At 49.7% G+C, this 17,347-nt stretch overlaps 3 protein-coding genes and 1 long non-coding RNA gene across 7 annotated transcripts; 2 read left to right on the top strand and 2 right to left on the bottom strand.

The window, feature by feature from the left end:
• Positions 1-62: 62 nt before the first annotated feature.
• Positions 63-6,576, bottom strand: TTC31 (tetratricopeptide repeat domain 31). The gene is given in 8 exon segments (XM_069581930.1): positions 63-154; positions 233-285; positions 598-801; positions 906-976; positions 1,086-1,148; positions 1,578-1,682; positions 6,065-6,162; positions 6,558-6,576. Coding segments are annotated over 8 exon segments (705 nt in total).
• CCDC142 (coiled-coil domain containing 142) lies at positions 5,579-12,834 on the top strand. 4 transcript variants are annotated; one of them, XM_069580519.1, is made up of 9 exons: positions 5,579-7,765; positions 8,053-8,139; positions 8,218-8,367; positions 8,502-8,632; positions 8,702-8,815; positions 11,614-11,698; positions 11,945-12,122; positions 12,247-12,446; positions 12,578-12,834. In XM_069580519.1, the coding sequence occupies exons 1-9, from the start codon at positions 6,703-6,705 to the stop codon at positions 12,832-12,834; spliced, it is 2,265 nt and encodes a 754-aa protein (XP_069436620.1). In that variant the 5' UTR covers positions 5,579-6,702. The 4 variants fall into 4 exon arrangements, with proteins under 4 accessions (XP_069436620.1, XP_069436619.1, XP_069436621.1 ...); XM_069580518.1 differs by having other exon boundaries at positions 11,614-11,728; XM_069580520.1 differs by lacking the exon at positions 8,053-8,139 and having other exon boundaries at positions 11,614-11,728.
• LOC138435632 (uncharacterized) lies at positions 9,515-12,406 on the bottom strand. The gene is made up of 2 exons (XR_011255156.1): positions 12,235-12,406; positions 9,515-11,002 (listed from the first exon to the last, which is right to left on the bottom strand). It is a non-coding gene; the product is annotated as an uncharacterized lncRNA (long non-coding RNA).
• A 91-nt stretch (positions 12,835-12,925) lies between the features above and the next one.
• Positions 12,926-17,043, top strand: MRPL53 (mitochondrial ribosomal protein L53). Its single transcript, XM_069580541.1, has 3 exons — positions 12,926-13,996; positions 14,094-14,206; positions 14,294-17,043. The coding sequence occupies exons 1-3, from the start codon at positions 13,905-13,907 to the stop codon at positions 14,425-14,427; spliced, it is 339 nt and encodes a 112-aa protein (XP_069436642.1). The 5' UTR covers positions 12,926-13,904; the 3' UTR covers positions 14,428-17,043.
• The last annotated feature ends 304 nt before the right edge of the window (positions 17,044-17,347 follow it).

The following is a 17,347-nucleotide window of genomic DNA, read 5'->3' as shown; positions in this document are numbered from 1 at the left end:
GCACCCAGCCTTGCCCTGATAGCTCAGCACAGAGGCCCGCCCCCCCCCACCCTCGCCACCTACTAGTGGTCCTGGGGGTTGAACTTGAAGACTCAGGTGAAGAGGACCATGGCCTTGTAGTAGAAACCATTTTCAGCAAAGCTGGTACCCAACTCTGGGGAGAAGGGAGAGTGGGCAGTTCAGATGGGGCTATCCTAGGGAGGGATGGGTGAGGAAGGAGAAAGAATCTCACTTGCCAGCTCCTGGCTCTGTTGTAGGGCAGCTGCTAGCAGTCCTGGAGATAACCTAGGGATGGGAAGCAAAGTCAAGGCCTCAGCCTCCCCAAATCCTTCTCCTCTGTTCACTTTGCATCATGCACCTCATGGAGTCCTCCTGACAGTTCTGCAAGATCGAATCAGCCCTAATTTCCTGTAGCGGAAACTACCCTGGATCAGGGGGACAGTGATGGATCTTGATCCCTGGTCTCTTAGCCCTGGGGCCAGAGAACTCGTTCTACTAGTCACTGCGCTCAGCCTTTACTAGATCGCCTCTCTTCCCAAAGCCCTCTGGCACCCCTTCCCCTGGCTCTAGCTGAGGTTCTTCTGCCCACCTCCTCACCTCTGCCTTACGACTCTGCCTGGGCTCTCTTCTTTTGGAGTGCTTCCTTCTTCCCAGTTCATCTTTTCTTGAAGGCCCAGGCTTCTGCCTTGGGGCTAATGACTTAGTCCCTTTTCTCTGTGGGCACTGAGGGGTCAATCTCCAACCTTGTCGAAAGCCAGAGACACCGAGCTACTGTTAACAGATAGATCCAGTGAGTCTTGTGAGCAGAAAGTTAAGGAAGGGCAGGGATGAGACGTACGTCCTAGAGTAGTGGGAGGAGAGGGCGGGCAGAGACCATGAAGGGAAGGAAGGAGGCTCTTTCTTTTTCGTCGCTACACTGTCCCTGAGCTGGGTTCCCAGAGCTGGACGGGGGGCTGCCATCGCCATCTGTAATGGCCTCAGCCTGAAGGGAAGGTGAAAAGCTACAGAGCTGGGATCACCTTGAGCTGCCTGCTTTTCCAGTCCCACCTCCTGGAACTTGGTGCTCTTGGGATCTGCCTGCAGGCATTCATGTTGGACTCCCTGCCATCCTTCTCCAAGCACTCTCTTTGCTTCTGATCCTTTCGACGCTTAACAATGACAAAGAAGAGGACGTATTTTGAGCACTATACTTAAACATCCACACACATCCACACACAAAATTTGTAACTTGGGACCAGCTCTTCATGTGGACAATATATACTATATCCCATGTTACGGGGCTAACAGCTTTGCATACACTATGTGACTTAATCTTGGAGCTCTCCGAGGTAGGTTTTGTTGTCATCCTCAGTTTACATGTGAAAAAGCAGATAAGACTATCACCAGGCAAAGGGCTCCTAGAAAGCAGGCAGATTCCAGCCCAGGCAGCAGAGTGTGGCTCTTCAACCACCGCACTGAATGGCCTCCAGGAGAGCCTCCAGTCCCTGAGCCCTGCCGGCCCCTCAGCCATCCTGAGTTCTTTCCTACTCCCGCCCCCAAATCCCTCAGGGCTCCCACCCCTTTTGCTGCCCAGCTACCTTCTTCCCAAGTTGTTTCTTCTCTGCTTTCTCTTCCACACGCTCCTCCTTAGCCACCAGCTCCTTAGCAGGTTGCTGGCTTCCTGGAAGATCCTTCTCCACAACCGATCATTTCTTGATCATTTCTCCATCAGTGAAAATCCACTATGTCCTGGGATGGGAAGGGGGAGGGAAGCTGGTATTGTGGGGAACTCTGGGACAGGGCAAGGAGCTTGGCTGGGATAACCTCTCCACCACGGCAATCACAAACTAGCTAACCAGCCTGGAGAATTTGACAGGCCGGCCTCTCCCTGCTCAGCATCTCAAAGCATGGTGCTGGCTTTCATGGTGTTATCCCCTCCTTCACTAATTCTCCTGCTTTCCCAAGGGCTGATGATGGCGGCATTCAGTCCAGCCTTCTTCACCATCCTGTCCCTACTCAGCCACAATGACGCCCCTGAGATGGAGCCCTGTTACCTGCTCTTCCAGCTGTGTCCCTTGTCATATCCTTGAATATGAACATCCCCATATAATCTACGCTGGGGCTAGCTCAATGCCTAAATGAGTGCCACAGTTCCTGGCTGGCCTCTCCCCTGCATTTAATCTGTTTCTTCCCAAAACCAAGTTCTCAGCAATTACGCACAGTCTCAAAATTTTCCAGTAATCCCCCAATGCCAGGGCCACAGGCAGGATTGAGTCTACCCTGGGACTTGGACCCTTCCAAAAAGCCCCCTGGCTAAGCTTTCCAGTCTTCCTTTACTTAGCTGCTGCCCTCCCTCTGCTACCAGGCTTCTTCCAGCCTTGAGGGTCTTCCCCCAGCTGTCCTTGAATCCTTTCTGACTCTGAGCTTCTTTGTTACCACACTTTGCCTTACCTTCAAGATGAAGTTCAAGTTCAAATCCCATTTCTGCCTAAAGACTTTCCAGACTCTTTCATCTCCAGTTTGTGTATGTATGTGTGTGTGCGCACGTTAAGTCACTCAGTCATGTCTGACTCTGTGCAACCCCATGGACTGTAGCCCCCAGGTTCCTCTGTCTGTGGAATTCTCTAGGCAAGAATACTGGAGTGGGTTGCCATTTCCTCCTCCAGAGGATCTTCCCAACCCAGGGTTCGAACCTAAGTCTCCCACATTGCAGGCAGATTCTTTACCATCTGAGCCACCAGGGAAACCCCTCCAGTTCTCTCTGCCCTCACTCAAAAAAGCGGCACTAACATAGCCTGTGTTATATAATTTAAAACCTTGTTATTCATTGGTTTTTATTGCTCTTAACTAGCTGGGTAGCACAGAGCTGGAAAGAACACTGTACTGGAGCAGAGCTGCTTGCACCTTAGTTCCACCTCTGCCACTGCCTGGCTGTTTGATTTTGGACAAGTCATTTAACCTCTCTGGACCTCAGATTACTCATTCACAAAATAAGGCAAGTGCCTTCAAGGCTTGGCCTGGATATTCTGTGGTTATAATGAGGATTGTTTCCTTAGTAAGTGTTCAGTTCAGTTCAGTCCAGTCGCTCAGTCGTGTCCGACTCTTTGCAGCCCCATGAATCGCAGCACGCCAGGTCTCCCTGTCCATCACCAACTCCCGGACTTCACCCAAACTCATGTCCATCGAGTCGGTGATGCCATCCAGCCATCTCATCCTCTGTCGTCCCCTTCTCCTCCTGCCCCCAATCCCTCCCAGCATCAGAATCTTTTCCAATATGTCAACTCTTCGCATGAGGTGGCCAAAGTATTGGAGTTTCAGCTTTAGCATCAGTCCTTCCAATGAACACCCAGGACTGATCTCCTTTAGAATGGACTGGTTGGATCTCCTTGCAGTCCAAGGGACTCTCAAGAGTCTTCTCCAACACCACAGTTCAAAAGCATCAATTCTTTGGCACGCAGCTTTCTTTGCAGTCCAACTTCCACATCTATACATGATTACTGGAAAAACCATAGCCTTGACTAGATGGACCTTTGTTGGCAAAGTAATGTCTCTGCTTTTGAATATGCTATCTAGGTTGGTCATAACTTTTCTTCCAAGGAGAAAGTGTTTTTTAATTTCATGGCTGCAATCACCATCTGCAGTGATTTTGAAGCCCCAAAAAATAAAGTCTGACACTGTTTCCACTGTTTCCCCATCTATTTACCATGAAGTGATAGGACCAGATGCCATGATCTTCATTTTTTGAATGTTGAGCTTTAAGCCAACTTTTTCACTCTCCTCTTTCACTTTCATCAATAGGCTTTTTAGCTCCTCTTCATTTTCTGCCATAAGGGTGGTGTCATCTGCATATCTGAAGTTATTGATATTTCTTCCGGCAATCTTGATTCCAGCCTGTGCTTCTTCCAGCCCAGCGTTTCTCATGATGTACCCTGCATATAAGTTAAATAAGCAGGGTGACAATATACAGCCTTGACGTACTCATTTTCCTGTTTAGAACCAGTCTGTTGTTCCATGTCCAGTTCTAACTGTTGCTTCCTGACCTGCATACAGATTTCTCAAGAGGCTGGTCAGGTGGTCTGCTACTCCCATCTCTTTCAGAATTTTCCTCAGTTTATTGTGATCCACACAGTCAAAGGCTTTGGCATAGTCAAGAAAGCAGAAATAGATGTTTATCTGGAACTCTCTTGCTTTTTCGATGATCCAGAGGATGTTGGCAATTTGATCTCTGGTTCCTCTGCCTTTTCTAAAACCAGCTTGAACATCTGGAGGTTCACAGTTCACATATTGCTGAAGCCTGGCTTGGAAAATTTTGAGCATTACTTTACTAGCGTGTGAGATGAGAGCAATTGTGCAGTAATTTAGTAAGTGTAAGCCATCTTTAAAACCAAACAGAAAAAGGCCTACCTTGACCTTCTATTTCTCCCCAAAACACAGTCTACTCTACTCTCTTAATTCACGACCTGGCCACACATGATCTGGCCACCCAATCTCTTCAGCAAATCATCTCCTACCCTTTCATCCTCTTCCAACTGCAGCAGTCTCCTTTGAAGTTTCTACAATGCGCCAAGTGTGCTCCCATTTCAGAGCTTTTGTATGTGTTATTTCCTCTGCCTTGAATGCTCTTTCCCCAGTGAATGGCTCAGTCCTTCACCCCCTTCAGATCCCTATTTAAATCTTTCAGGGGAGGACTTCTCTGACCACTCCATTTAAAAAGTGAAACCTCTCAATTCTTCTCAGTGTTCCCTAACTTCCTTTTTGCTTTATCTTTCTTTATACTTCTCATATTTGACATATTGTTTATTTATTGACTGGCTGCCCCCACTAGACACTCCTGATTCAATGAATAGAGGGATTTTTGTCTGTTTGGCTTAATGTTTTCTTCCCAGTGCCTAAAACAGTGTGCAGTACATAGTTGGTGCTCAATAAGTGTATGCTGAATGCTCAAAGATGGGTGAGGTGGCTACTGTAATTGAGATTCAGCCAGGAGCTGGGCCTGAAGAACCCTGTGTGATCTAGTGAGTTTGGATTTTGTCTTATTAGTGATACCAGTGGATCTGATCTAGGGAGTGAAATGCTCAAATGAAAGAGTACTGGGGAAAGAGATGAATCTAGGCGTGAAATGATTAGTCAGCAGGTCATTACAACTGTTCACGTCAGAAATAATGAATTCTTGAACTAGGGCAGTGGCTGCAGAAGCAGGACTGGAAATAATGGGTTTGATCCAAAAGACACTTCAGAAGTAGATTTTGTGACTGACAACACAAATGAGGTAAAGGAAAAGAGGAATGTGGAGACTGGTTCTCAGATTTCTGAATAAAGCAACTGGAAGGACATTTGCGTGGTTAATCAAGATTAGAGGAAATGCAGTGAATCTGCAAAGATGATGAATTAACTTCTGGACTTGTCGCTTTTTGAGATAACCAGGAAGCAGCTGGAAGTATAGCTTCTCAGTGCTCCCAAATCTGATCCTGTCCCTCCCTCAATAACCCTCCAAACCCATGTGCCACTCTTTCAAGCCACTTGCTGTCCTCTTTCTCGTCTCTTCTCTCAAACCCATAACTAAGGTCTCACTTCAGTGAAGTTCTCTTTAAGGTTTGTTTTTGGTTTTTTTTTTTTTGCTTTAGCATCTTTGTTCCCTCTGTTCATATCTTTCCCCAAGCAACTCCTTGTTGTTTAGTCACTAAGTAGTGTCTGACTCCTTTGTGACCTCATGGACTGTAGCCCACCAGGCTCCTCTGTCCATGGGATTTCCCAGACAAGAATACTGGAGCGGATTGCCATTTCCTTCTCCGGGGGATCTTCCCCATCCAGGGATTGAACCCACGTCTCCTGCGTTGGCAGGTGGGTTTTTTATTACTGAGCCATCCCCAATCCTCAACTACCCACTCCCAATCCGCAACCCTCCTTTGCCCAATCCTGCCCATTTATCACCGCCGAGTTGTCCCTGGCTCCCCACCCTCCCTCCACTTGCATCGCGCTGCTTGAGAGTAAGCCCCCACAGTCACTCCTCTCCAAAGACCCGGGAGAGCACCACAGGACAGCCAGAGAATTCCCATGGAGTCCTTTTTACCTCTGCGGCGCCTCAGTCCTCAGGACCGAATACCCTGCAGTGTTTGGAGACAGCAGCGACCCCCAGCGGGCAGCCAGGCCGCAGAGGAAAGCCTGCTGCTGCTGGGGCTGCTGCTAAGTCGCTTCAGTCATGTCCGACTCTGTGCGACCCCATAGACGGCAACCCACCAGGCTCCCCCGTCCCTGGGATTCTCCAGGCAAGAACACTACAGGAAACTAAAGCGGCAGCGCGTCGGGTGGCTTCGAGGTAGGCGAGTCGGAGCCCTCTGCCCGCCTCGCGAAGCACAAAATCCCACTGAAAACAGATCCAAGTGGAGCCCTCCTGGACCCTCTCTGGTCTTGTCTCACCTGTTTACCAAATTTGACTAGCCCCACAGTCTTCGGAATCGGCGCCATCCCCGTCAACAGTGACGCGAGAATGAAAGACAGTAGGGTATTTGATACCGGCCAAGGGCGAAGTGAGACGGAGGGTGCAGCCATCTTTGTCGAGGGCGGAAGCATGCGCTTACGGAGCGCCAGAGAGTCCATGACGGTCTCGGCGGCACCCTGGCAAGAGTTGAAGGCTCCGGGGATAGGGCGGAGCCGCCACTGTGGCGGGCGTTGGGCAGTGCGGGGTGGTGGGAATCGGTAGGCTGGCTCCGGACACGGTGTCCCATGGCCCAGGCGTCTCGCTCTGGTGGCCTTCTGCCTCCGCTGGCTACCGTGCCGCCGTTACGGGCGCAGCCCGGGGGCGCCGAGGAGGAGCAGTGGCAGAGAAAGCGGGCAGGCGCTCTCCGCGGGGACGTTCGTGGCTGGCTGGCGCTGCCGGTCGCCCGGAGCATCCTCTGCCAGGACCCTCGGCCTGACGGGGCTCCGAAAGAGCAGCCGTGGTGGGTGGCGCCGGCGGACGCAGGAGAGCACAGTGAGGCTGGCGCTGTAGACTGTGGGCGGGAGCTGGCACCCGGCGGCCTGATTCCTCCGGCGCTACGGCGTCTCAGGGCTGTGCTGCTGCGACTGCAGCGCGAGCGGGAGGAGCTCCTCCAAGCGCGGGATTGCGCCCTCCACCTACAGGCGGCCGTGCGCTTCCTGAGGATCCTGAGTCCCGGCGCTCCATCTCCCAGCCACGGCCCCTTGCTTCAGCTGTGTCGCGACCTGCTACAGCACCTTTCCAGAGGGGCGGTCCTGCGAAGCAGGCTTCTGGAGACGCCCCACCCGCGACTCCTGGCACGCCCCGTCGGACTAGCAGCCCAGCGCTTGGATGCTACTGTCGAGATGCGGCTTCGAGCTCTGGGCCGGGCGCCCGCCACCCCAGCCCTGTCGTCCCAACTCGCCGACCTGCTGCTGGCACTTTCAGCGTACCACCAGCTGCAGGGGAAAGCCTTCAGCCAAGTCCCAGCATCAGCGCGCCCGTATCCTCCCTGCCGTGTGCTCCGCCTCCTGACAGGGGAGCGGGGTTGCCAGGCGGCAGGTTGGCTGGATGAGGCGCTCAGGGGATCTGGCTTGAGGGACCAGCTCCTCAGATGGTGCCAAGAGGAGCGGGAGCTGTTGCCAGGGCTACTGGGCCTGTTGGGGGGCGTGACGGGTTCAGCCAGCAGTGAACTGGGGCTTGGAAGGGCCGGAGCCTTGTGGAGCCAGTACTGGACCCTGCTGTGGGCAGCCTGTGCCCAGAGCCTAAGTCTAGGACCCTGGAGGGACCCCAGGGCAGCGGCACAGCGACTGAGTCAGGCACTGGGTCAGGGTGAGTGATGGGCCTGGGTGGGTGTTTGGGAAGGCTGAGTCTTACTTCCGTATACACCTCACTCACCTGCCACAGGACTACAAAAGCAGGCCCTTTAGAAGGAACATCCCCCACCCCTCCCAACCCCTGGGGGTTCAGGTTATAAGCTTCTTAGCTTTAAAGGCAAGGTCTTGCTTTCCATGCCAGCCTTGAGTCTTGGGGGAAACTTCCCCCATCACTGAGTGGGGGCAGTGGCTGTGGAAAAGAGAGACCTTGTTTTCAGGCTCCAGAGTCATTTCTTCCACTAGCATCACTGCCTCAGGAGTGTGAGAAGGAGCTGGCTTCTTTGTGTCGCAACCTAATTCATCAGTCTCTTATTTGGAGCTGGGATCAAGGTGAGGAGGAAGGGGTAATGGCAGTCACACAAGCCCCAGATTGCCCCTTCCTTATCAAACCATACCCCTCATCTTCAGGCTTCTGCCAGGTCTTGGGATCTGCTAGTGGAAATGAGAGCAGCCTTCCTGCATCCTCTTGCACCAGCAAACTTTTACAACAGCTCTTCCCTCCTCTCTTGGATGCCCTCCGGGAGCCCAGGTCAGGACTCCTCCTCTGCGGGCCACCAGGTGAGACAAGGTGCTGGGGATGGGGGGGGATAGGAGAACACAGGATACTCCCTTTATTCCTTATTGTGTTCTGAAACCTGCCTCTTCCCAAAGGTGCTCCATATCCCTTCAGATATTGTCCCTCCTGTCCGCAGGTCCTGCACCCCTTGCCCTGGGGCTCTGTACCCTGCAAACTACCTTGCTCTGGTTTTGGAGCAGAACTCAGCAGTATCTGGCAGCATGGGCCCCAGGTTCCTTCCTGCTCCTGATCCAGAAGGACTTACCTGTGAGTAGCTAGGGAGCAGGAGGGGAGCATCCTGCGTTGGGCTCAGACCTCACTCTGTTTCTATCAAAGCCTCTACTGCAGGAGGCAGAAGCTTTGTCTCGCCTGGCCTCAGAGGAAAGCTTGGCTCTGGATGTGGAGCAGCAGCTGGGCCTGGAGATCCGGAAGCTGACTGTGCAGATCCAGGTAAGGAGAGGCATCAGCTTCGGGGCTGGTTGTGATGGTGGTGGAACAACTAAGTGCCTTGGAATTGCCACTGAATGTATCTTCTCTTGTGTGGACTGCCACTAAATCCACTTTTTGTCCTCTCATTATGGAAAAAATTTTAAAAATACATAAGTAGAAGAATATAATGAACCTCCATATTCCTACCACTGAGGCTTTAATAACAATCAACTCATGGTCAGTTTCTTTCATTTGTATATCCCAACCCCCAACTCCTATGTCAGGCTCTCCTGTTGTGACTTTAACAGCCACTGATGATCACTGTCTATAACCATTATTTCATTAGAGGGTGCAAGGTGGTGACATTCTAATTCTGTCATCCTTTCTTCATTGTTAATCAGATTACTCTTACAAAGTGAAACCTTAAAATTTTTAATTTACTTATTTGGCCGAGTCTTAGTTGTGGCATGTGCAATCCTCATTGACGTATGTGAGATCTTTCATTGTGCATGAGCACCAGTGTGGGGGCTCAGGTGCCCCCTGCATGTGGGATCTAAGTTCCCTGACCAGGAACTGAACTGGGGTCCCCTGCATTGGAAACTGGACTCAACCACTAGACCAGCTGGGAAGTCCCAAGTGAAACTTGGCCTGAAAAATTATTTGGTTACTTTGAGGTATATTTTGTAGAGAATAAGCAAGATAAATGATTGACTTTACTAGTTTTTGATAGAATGTTTCTTTTTAAGTACAACTTGTATTTTTATTAAAACAAAATATTCTTCTAGAAGGCTTGTGATGGAAAAACTAGCACTTTAATTGCCTCCACGACTAATCCCTGTTCTACAGTGGTGATGCTCATTCATTCTTGGCTGTTTCTTCTAATATGTTATTATTTTCCTCTAAATTTATGACTTAAACTCTATTTTTTTCTCCATCTTACACTCTGTCTGTCCCTATTGTGGATGATGTCCCTCTTTTTGTTTTCTCTTCCTGCCTAGATGTCGCCTCTTTGCCCTGAATATAGGGGCATAGTTGTGGAGTGTAGCCCCTGTCCCTCTGCTCCTCTCTCTGCACCAAGGCGCTGTGAACCCTCACAGTTTGGCCCTAATCCACCATCTGCATCTGCCTGTTGGGCATTTCTACTCCCATGTCCTCTTTCAATTCAACATGTCCCAGAACGGGCTCTTCATGAGTAGGGTTGGGCAGTGATGATTGTGGGAGCTCTGGGGAGGGAAGGCTTTGGTGGGCATGTAGTAACAGAAGCTCCATACAGGGCCTGTGGCTCACGCTGGTGGATGGGTAGCCTCAGAGGAGCAGCAGGGGTTACTGGAGGTGGGGAGTTCATAGTTCCTTGGGGAATAGTGGGGAGATGGCCTGACCAAAGCAAAAGCTCCCTTTGTGTGTGTGTGCGCATGTACATGGGCATATACTTGTGCACATGTCAAGGGCAGGGGCGGAGGATTGTGGAGTAGGTTGTCATCAAGACATGGAGGGCAGTGAACACCAGCCCACAGATTTTAGACTTTATCTCATAAGTGACAGGGAGCCATTCTAAGTTGTAAGTGATAGAGTCTGATCTAGCTATAGCAGTCAGGATAGAAGGGAAGTGGGGAGACATAATATGAGAAAGGTCCAAGTTGTGGTAGCTGCAGTGAGAATGGAGCAAAATGGGCAGGGACAGTGTGCTCACCATGTGAACAAAACACCGTCTAGTTTCATGCCTTGCTCTACTGCTGGGTCTGTTCTGGGCTTTCACCTACATACAGCACTGGGACGAAAAAGAAGAATCAGATATGCATTTTCTCCTCAGCTGGATTGTAATGTCTCAAAGAAAAAACTGTCTCATAGTGTGACCTTGTATTTCCTGAGTGCTGAGTACAGAATTTCCTGACAAATGTCAGTTGACAAAAGGGTAACTTCTTTACCATACATAAGGGAGAAAGGGGTTCTGATGTTTGGTCTAAGAGAAGAGTTTGGATTTAGATAGGCTGTTGTCAGGATGTGTATCAGGAGCCACAGGGGCCCTCCCCCACCAAGTCTGCCCACCCCCGCCCCCCAACCCAGTCCCATCCTCTTCAGGCTTCAGGCATACAGTCACCTTTTCTTTAGACCGGCCACTATACACCCCAGTTCGTGGGGTTCTTCTCCAAGATGGGCTGTAGACACCTCTCTCTTTTTGCTGTCTTCTCCCGCATCCAAAAACAAAACCTATCAAACCAGAGAAACCAAACCAGCACATGGACTTTTTCTTGCTTTGTGGGTTATAATGCTTTGGGGAAATGTAAGTGGCTATAAAGAATATTCAGTGTGAGGACATTCCAAAGGTTCTTGAATCTCAGAAAGTTACATTGATTGCTCCTGATGTACAAGCAGTCCATGCCTTCCTTTCATAGATGACAGATCATACAATTCACTTCTCTTTTCAGCCACTGCCTGTCTGCACATCATGCAGACCCCTCTCTGTAGCATTTGTTTTTGAACACTGGTGGTAGTGAGGGTGTCTCCATCTTTTTTTTCCTATTAATGTTCCTACAGAATAAACCTGGAGGATATCCATTTTCTAAATCAAGCTGAGGAGAGCAGGGTAATCTTAGGTCAATTGTCCATAATCTTTTCTCAGTCCAGGCCTTTGGAAAACTCAGTAAAGGCTATAGCACCTCTCCTCAGAAAATGCCCAAGCCCATACAATTATGCATACAATTCTGTTCTGGGGCTTTATGGATGCCAGGTTAATAAACACCTCAGATTTAGAAGAGCATATGACTTGACAAATCCCTCACAGATAAGCAAGCCCTTTTACTTTTTCCTTATCCCCACAGCTCCTGCCTGAAGAGTCACTGAGTCTCTTTTTTCAAGAATGTCATAAACAAGCCACACAGGACTTCGAACTCCACATGCCACGGGGTCGGTACTGGCGGCATCGTCTGTGTCCTGGTAACTCATCTCAGCACTCCCTCCCAGGCTTCCCAGGGTAACAGTGTCCAAGCCCCTCCGCGTCCTTGAGGGGCTCCACCTCTCTGCCTCCATCCTTGTCCTCACCTTCTTTGTCCCCACACCCTGAAATCCTACCCTCTTCCCCCAAATGCTCCATTAGGGGTTGGAGGGATCTCCCTAACCTCATATCCTGTCCTTTCTCTTCTCTCACTCCAGAACTTCCCAGCATTCCTAGTGAGTATGCTGGGTTGGTGGTCCGCAGGATACTGGAGCCTGTGTTGCAAGGACTGCACGGACTGCCACCCCAAGCCCAGGCCCCTGCCCTGAGCCAGGTGCTGAACGCCATCCTGGGTGCTTGGCTTGACCACATCCTCTCTCATGGGATCCGGTTCAGGTGAGAAGAAAAGAAGGAAGTGGCAGGGCAATGAACAGAACTGAAAAAAGGGAGGGGAATGGTGGGGAAGAGCAGTTTGGAGAGGCAGGAGGGTCAGGTGGCCACACTGTACCTTGGCCTTCAGCCTGCAGGGGGCGCTGCAGCTCAGACAAGACTTTGGAGTGGTCAGGGACTTGCTGGAGGAGGAGCAGTGGGGCCTGTCCCCAGAACTTCGCCAGACTCTGTTCATGCTCAGCATCTTCCAGCGGCTGGATGGGGCCCTGCTGTGTCTGTTGCAGCAGCCCCTACCCAAGACTCAAGTCCACAGGGGGCTTCCCTGTTGCTGTGAGTCACTCTCCCTCCCCAACTCCAGGCTCTCTTTGCCCCTAGCTCATTATTCGTAACCCATTCCCATCCTCAGTCTGGCTTTAGTGTCCCCCTTGCTAGCTACCTGCCTTCCCCTCCTGCCTTACCAGGTGCATGTAATGAGGTTCAGACCATGGAATTGCCCAGCAGCAGCCTCAACAGCCTGGAGAGCTTGGAGCCCCCTCTTCAGCCTGGAGTATTTCCAACCCAGACAGCTCAGCTGCTAAGTACACTGTGGGGAGGAGGACCTAGCCCTGATGCTTACCTGGTAGGAAACCAGCAGGCCTGGCTTGCTCTGAGGCAGCACCAGCATCCTCGCTGGCACTTATCTTTTCTTTCCTGCCTGGGGACCAGTTCTGAATCCTAAAGACCCTCATCAAAAGCTAGTCAGAGCTCCCCATCTCTGTCTGAAAAAGCCCAGACATTTAGACATGCATATTTTAAAAGCTTAATTGGGAGCTTGGAAGAAAGCATATCTGAGAACCACAAGCTACACAGAGCCTGGACTTGAAAAGCTAATCCAAGATCACTACTCCAACTGCCTGGAATCCAGAGTAAAGGGCATAATCACAGCTTGAAACCTGGAGGTCAGCATCCTTGGGAGGCTCAGGCACAGTTCCCCATTAGTAAAGACATCTCAGGGCTAGACACTAGCAGCTAAATCCTGGGAGTAAGACTCTAGGGTTGGATCCCAGGAGAAAGGGAAAACCAATAGAAAGCAGGGAGCCTTGATGTCACTTCCTCTTAAATCCCAGGAGCCAGGCTAAACACAAGACAGGTTGGGACACTACTACAAAGTAATTCCTCAGGAACCACAGAGGTGGAATTTCTGCACCCAAATCAGTCCCCACGGCCTATGTTACAGTACCCTGTACTCCCCTCCTTACTATTTTTAGTCATTTAAGAATAGTGGGCTGTAGAACCTTCACGTGTAAGCGTTAGCTACTCCAGAGTCCACACATTTAATCTGAAATTACCTGAGTGGGGTTCACCCTCTGGTAGGTTTATAATCCCTACGGTGGTAGTGCCCTCCCCTTGGAAGGGACCAGCACTTAAGACGGTGTTAACCTAGATCAGCAGGGTGCAGAGAGGGAGAGGCTGCAGAAGGCGTGTCATCCGAGCCAGGAGCAAATGGCTTTCGCATTATTCACTGTCTTCACCGTGGTACAAGAGGGCTACTGATGTCACGTAGTGTTTATTGAGGGCGTACTTTGGGCCCTCCATACCCTGTGCCGAAACCGTCTCTCTCCTTCCTGGCGTTCCTCCTCTTGTCGGTTGGGGAGCCCAGGGCGGCGGCTTGGGGACCAGCACCGCCAACAGCGGCGGAGAATCCGCACCGAGCGGAGGTCCGTGACTGCGGAAGTGCGCCGCGGCTCGCAGACTCTCGCACTAGAGACACTTCCGCCAGCCACGAGTCCTTCCGGGGCGGGTGTCACCATGGCGGCGGCCTTGGCTCGGCTCGGACTCCGCTCGGTCAAGCAGGTTCGGGTTCAGTTCTGCCCCTTCGAGAAGAACGTGGAATCGACGAGGTACGAGGGGCAATGGTGCGGGGCGAAGGGTCACGCCTCCCTCCCGCTGAGGATCTAGTCCCTTCTGCCCGGCGCTCACGCCGTTTTTTCACTGCAGGACCTTCCTCCAGGCGGTGAGCAGCGAGAAGGTTCGCTGCACGAACCTCAACTGCTCAGTGATTGCGGACGTGAGGCACGACGGCTCCGAGCCTTGCGTGGACGTGCTGTTCGGTGGGTTTCGTTGGGAGTCGGGCGGGAGTCGCGCGCCCTCGGCCCTGGCCCCGCAGTCCTGGTGCCTGACTCGTTTTTCCCCTCCAGGAGATGGGCATCGCTTGATTATGCGCGGCGCTCACCTGACCGCCCAGGAAATGCTCACTGCTTTCGCCTCCCACATCCAGGCTAGGGGCGCGGCGGCGAGCGGGGACAAGCCGAGCGCCAGTACCGGGCGCTGACAGCACGGAAGAGACCAGTCAACGGATTCTAACCCAAGACTGCTAAGGACACTTATTTAAGAAGAACTTAATTACTCATATCACTGTCTGGAAGGCCACAGAACGCCAAAAAAAGAAAAGAGGCCTGTGACTCCAAGCCTAACCGGTGTTTCTGGGACGAGGAAAGACGGGAGGGGTGCGGACAAATTTGAATTTATTTCAGTTTCTTACCATCACTCACTGCTTAACCCTTTTGAATTTGACTGCTCCTTCCACTACTCAAGGTACCTCTTACTCTTATTAGAAATGCTGTTTTCCCAGTCCTCATCTTTCCATTCCAGTCGCATTTGCCGCTCTTTATTCACTCCTTGTGGGACTTCTCTTCCTCTCGGGCCCCTTGTCTTCTCTTGACCATAAAGGTGTACTGCTCTCCCTCTTATTTTTGAGGCATCTTGTCTTCTGTCATGACTTGAACTATCCTCTTGGGTAAAATGCTATATTTCTGTTTGGCTCTAATCTTAAGTTCTGTGCTATATAGTCAGGGTACCTACTACCAATTTTCTCCAAATTCCAGCAACACTCTTTTTCCAAAATAAAACTGATAATCTTTGCGTGCTGTCTATAGTGATCCTTGAACAATGGCAGGTTTGAACTGCAGGGGTGCTCCTATATGCTTATTTTTTAAATAAATACTACATGATCTGTGGTTGTTTGAATCTGCAGTTGTGGAATCATGGATGCTGACTGTAAAGTTATCCCCCACTTCTCAACGCTGAAGGAGTGGAGCCCCTAACTCCCTTCCCCACCCCCATTGTTTTAGAGTCAACTGTACTTGCCTCTTCTTCTGAATTCCTTATTCCTTTAAAAGGCACTTAATCTGCTTAGCCTCTTGAGCTGGAAACCGCAGCTTTCTCTCTAGTTCTGCCCTCTCCCTTTCCATGCATATCCAGTCAGTAAGTTCAGAATATTTTGTCTTAAACAAAATCTCCTGAAATGTTCTCTCCATTCCCATTCATGCTCTTGTATTATTGCTGTATTTTTTCACCTGGTCTCCTTTTTTTTAACCATTTTCATTCCTTAAATTTATCTTTCCAAAGCATTGGTTTTATGTCTTACTACTACTTGTTTCTGGAGAAGGAAGTGGCAAACCACTCCAGTATTCTTGCCTGGAGAATTCCATGGACAGAAGAGCCTGGTGGGCTACAGTCCATGGGGTTACAAAGAGTCAGACACGACTGAGTGACTAACTTTCACTACTTGTTTCAGAGAACAGTGCCTATGTGTTTTTCATACTAGATAAAGGCTGTGGATCATGAAGTTAATTTAGGGGTTTAAATCAGCCTTAAAAAAAATAGTAAAATAGAATAAAAAGTATCAGAGTGCATGGCACATGGAGTGGGAAGTATTCTTTAAGAAATGTAAGTTTTAAGCATGTAATCATGAATATAGTTGTATAAAGTGTGTGGATGTGTTTTTATTTGCATGTACTTGGTTGCAGTATAGAATTATTTCTTACCATAGGTTGTAAGAAACAATGCTTGATAGCCCTGGTTTAGAGAAAAACTTAAGAATGTTCAGCCAGGCATTCAAGAATCTCTGGACACGGGCTGCTATGTACTTTGCCAAATATATCCTCCTACCACATTACTATAGTACTTCTCTGCTTAAATCAGTGATATTTTCAAAGGACTGGTTTTCTCCTCTCTCCCTTTAAAGAAAAACTATCAGGAGACAATCAAGTGTAGTAAAAACCAGAATGCCTGGGATTGAAATCCTAAGCTTTTCCCTTAAGTAGCTATGTAACTTTGGACACATTACTTAGTCTCAGTGCCTATTTCCTCATTTGTAAAATGGGGATAATAGTACCTACCTCGGAGAAGGCAAAGGCACCCCACTGCAGTACTCTTGCCTGGAAAATCTCATGGATGGAGGAGCCTCGTAGGCTGCAGTCCATGGGGTCGCTAAGAGTCAGACACGACTGAGCGACTTCACTTTCACTTTTCACTTTCATGAATTGGAGAAGGAAATGGCAACCCACTCCAGTGTTCTTGCCTGGAGAATCCCAGGGATGGGGGAGCCTGGTGGGCTGCCGTCTATGGGGTCGCACAGAGTCAGACACGACTGAAGTGACTTAGCAGTAGCAGTACCTACCTCATAGAACTGTTGAGAGGATTAAGTGAATTGATATCTGGGACTTCCCTAATAGTCCAGTGATTAAGACTCTGCAGCTTCCACTACAGAGGGCACTGGTTCAATCCCTGGTCTGGGAACTAAGATCCCCACATACAAATAAGTAAATAGATGTCTGTAAACTGCCTAGAATATTGAGTGAGCATAACATAAGCATGTAAGAGGCCTTATGCTACAGGCCTCTGTATAGTGATGAAAGGATACTGACTACCTAGATTTGAGTTATCCACCCCCATGGTTAACCTCTTATCTTTGACTAGATTAACCACTCTGATCTGTAAAAACACAGATGGTTCAAACATTGCTGTAAACATGGATTGAATGCTGGCACTGTGCTTCTAGATTGTGAACTTGAGGTTGGGATTGTTTTCTCTGTGTGCCCAACATTTTGCTTAGTGGCTGATATGCAGTGTGCAATAAACGTGTTGAATTTATAGATGTTTAGCATTAACCTTGTGACTTGAACTGATTATTATTACTGAGATTCAAGGATGAATGGTGAAATTCAGGTGTGTACTAAGTGCTAAAATATAGAAGTGGACCAGGTGTAATGGTAGCAAGAAAGGACTGACCATTAGATTTAGTCAGAAGGTGATTGTTAAATGAGTAAAAAGTCTACCACTGGAGGGTAGGGCCAGAAGTGAAATAAGTGAGCATGCAACATAAAGTGTTAGTTTTATATAATTAAAATTTGGATGGGAGGTGTGTAAATAGCTAGAATAACATAAATGTGGATTAGGGTCTTTTGCGT

This window comes from Ovis canadensis, chromosome 3 (assembly GCF_042477335.2).
Source record: "Ovis canadensis isolate MfBH-ARS-UI-01 breed Bighorn chromosome 3, ARS-UI_OviCan_v2, whole genome shotgun sequence".
Lineage (NCBI taxonomy): Eukaryota > Metazoa > Chordata > Mammalia > Artiodactyla > Bovidae > Ovis > Ovis canadensis.
The sequence above is the reverse complement of the archived record's forward strand: the minus strand, read 5'-3'. Positions and strand labels throughout refer to the sequence as shown.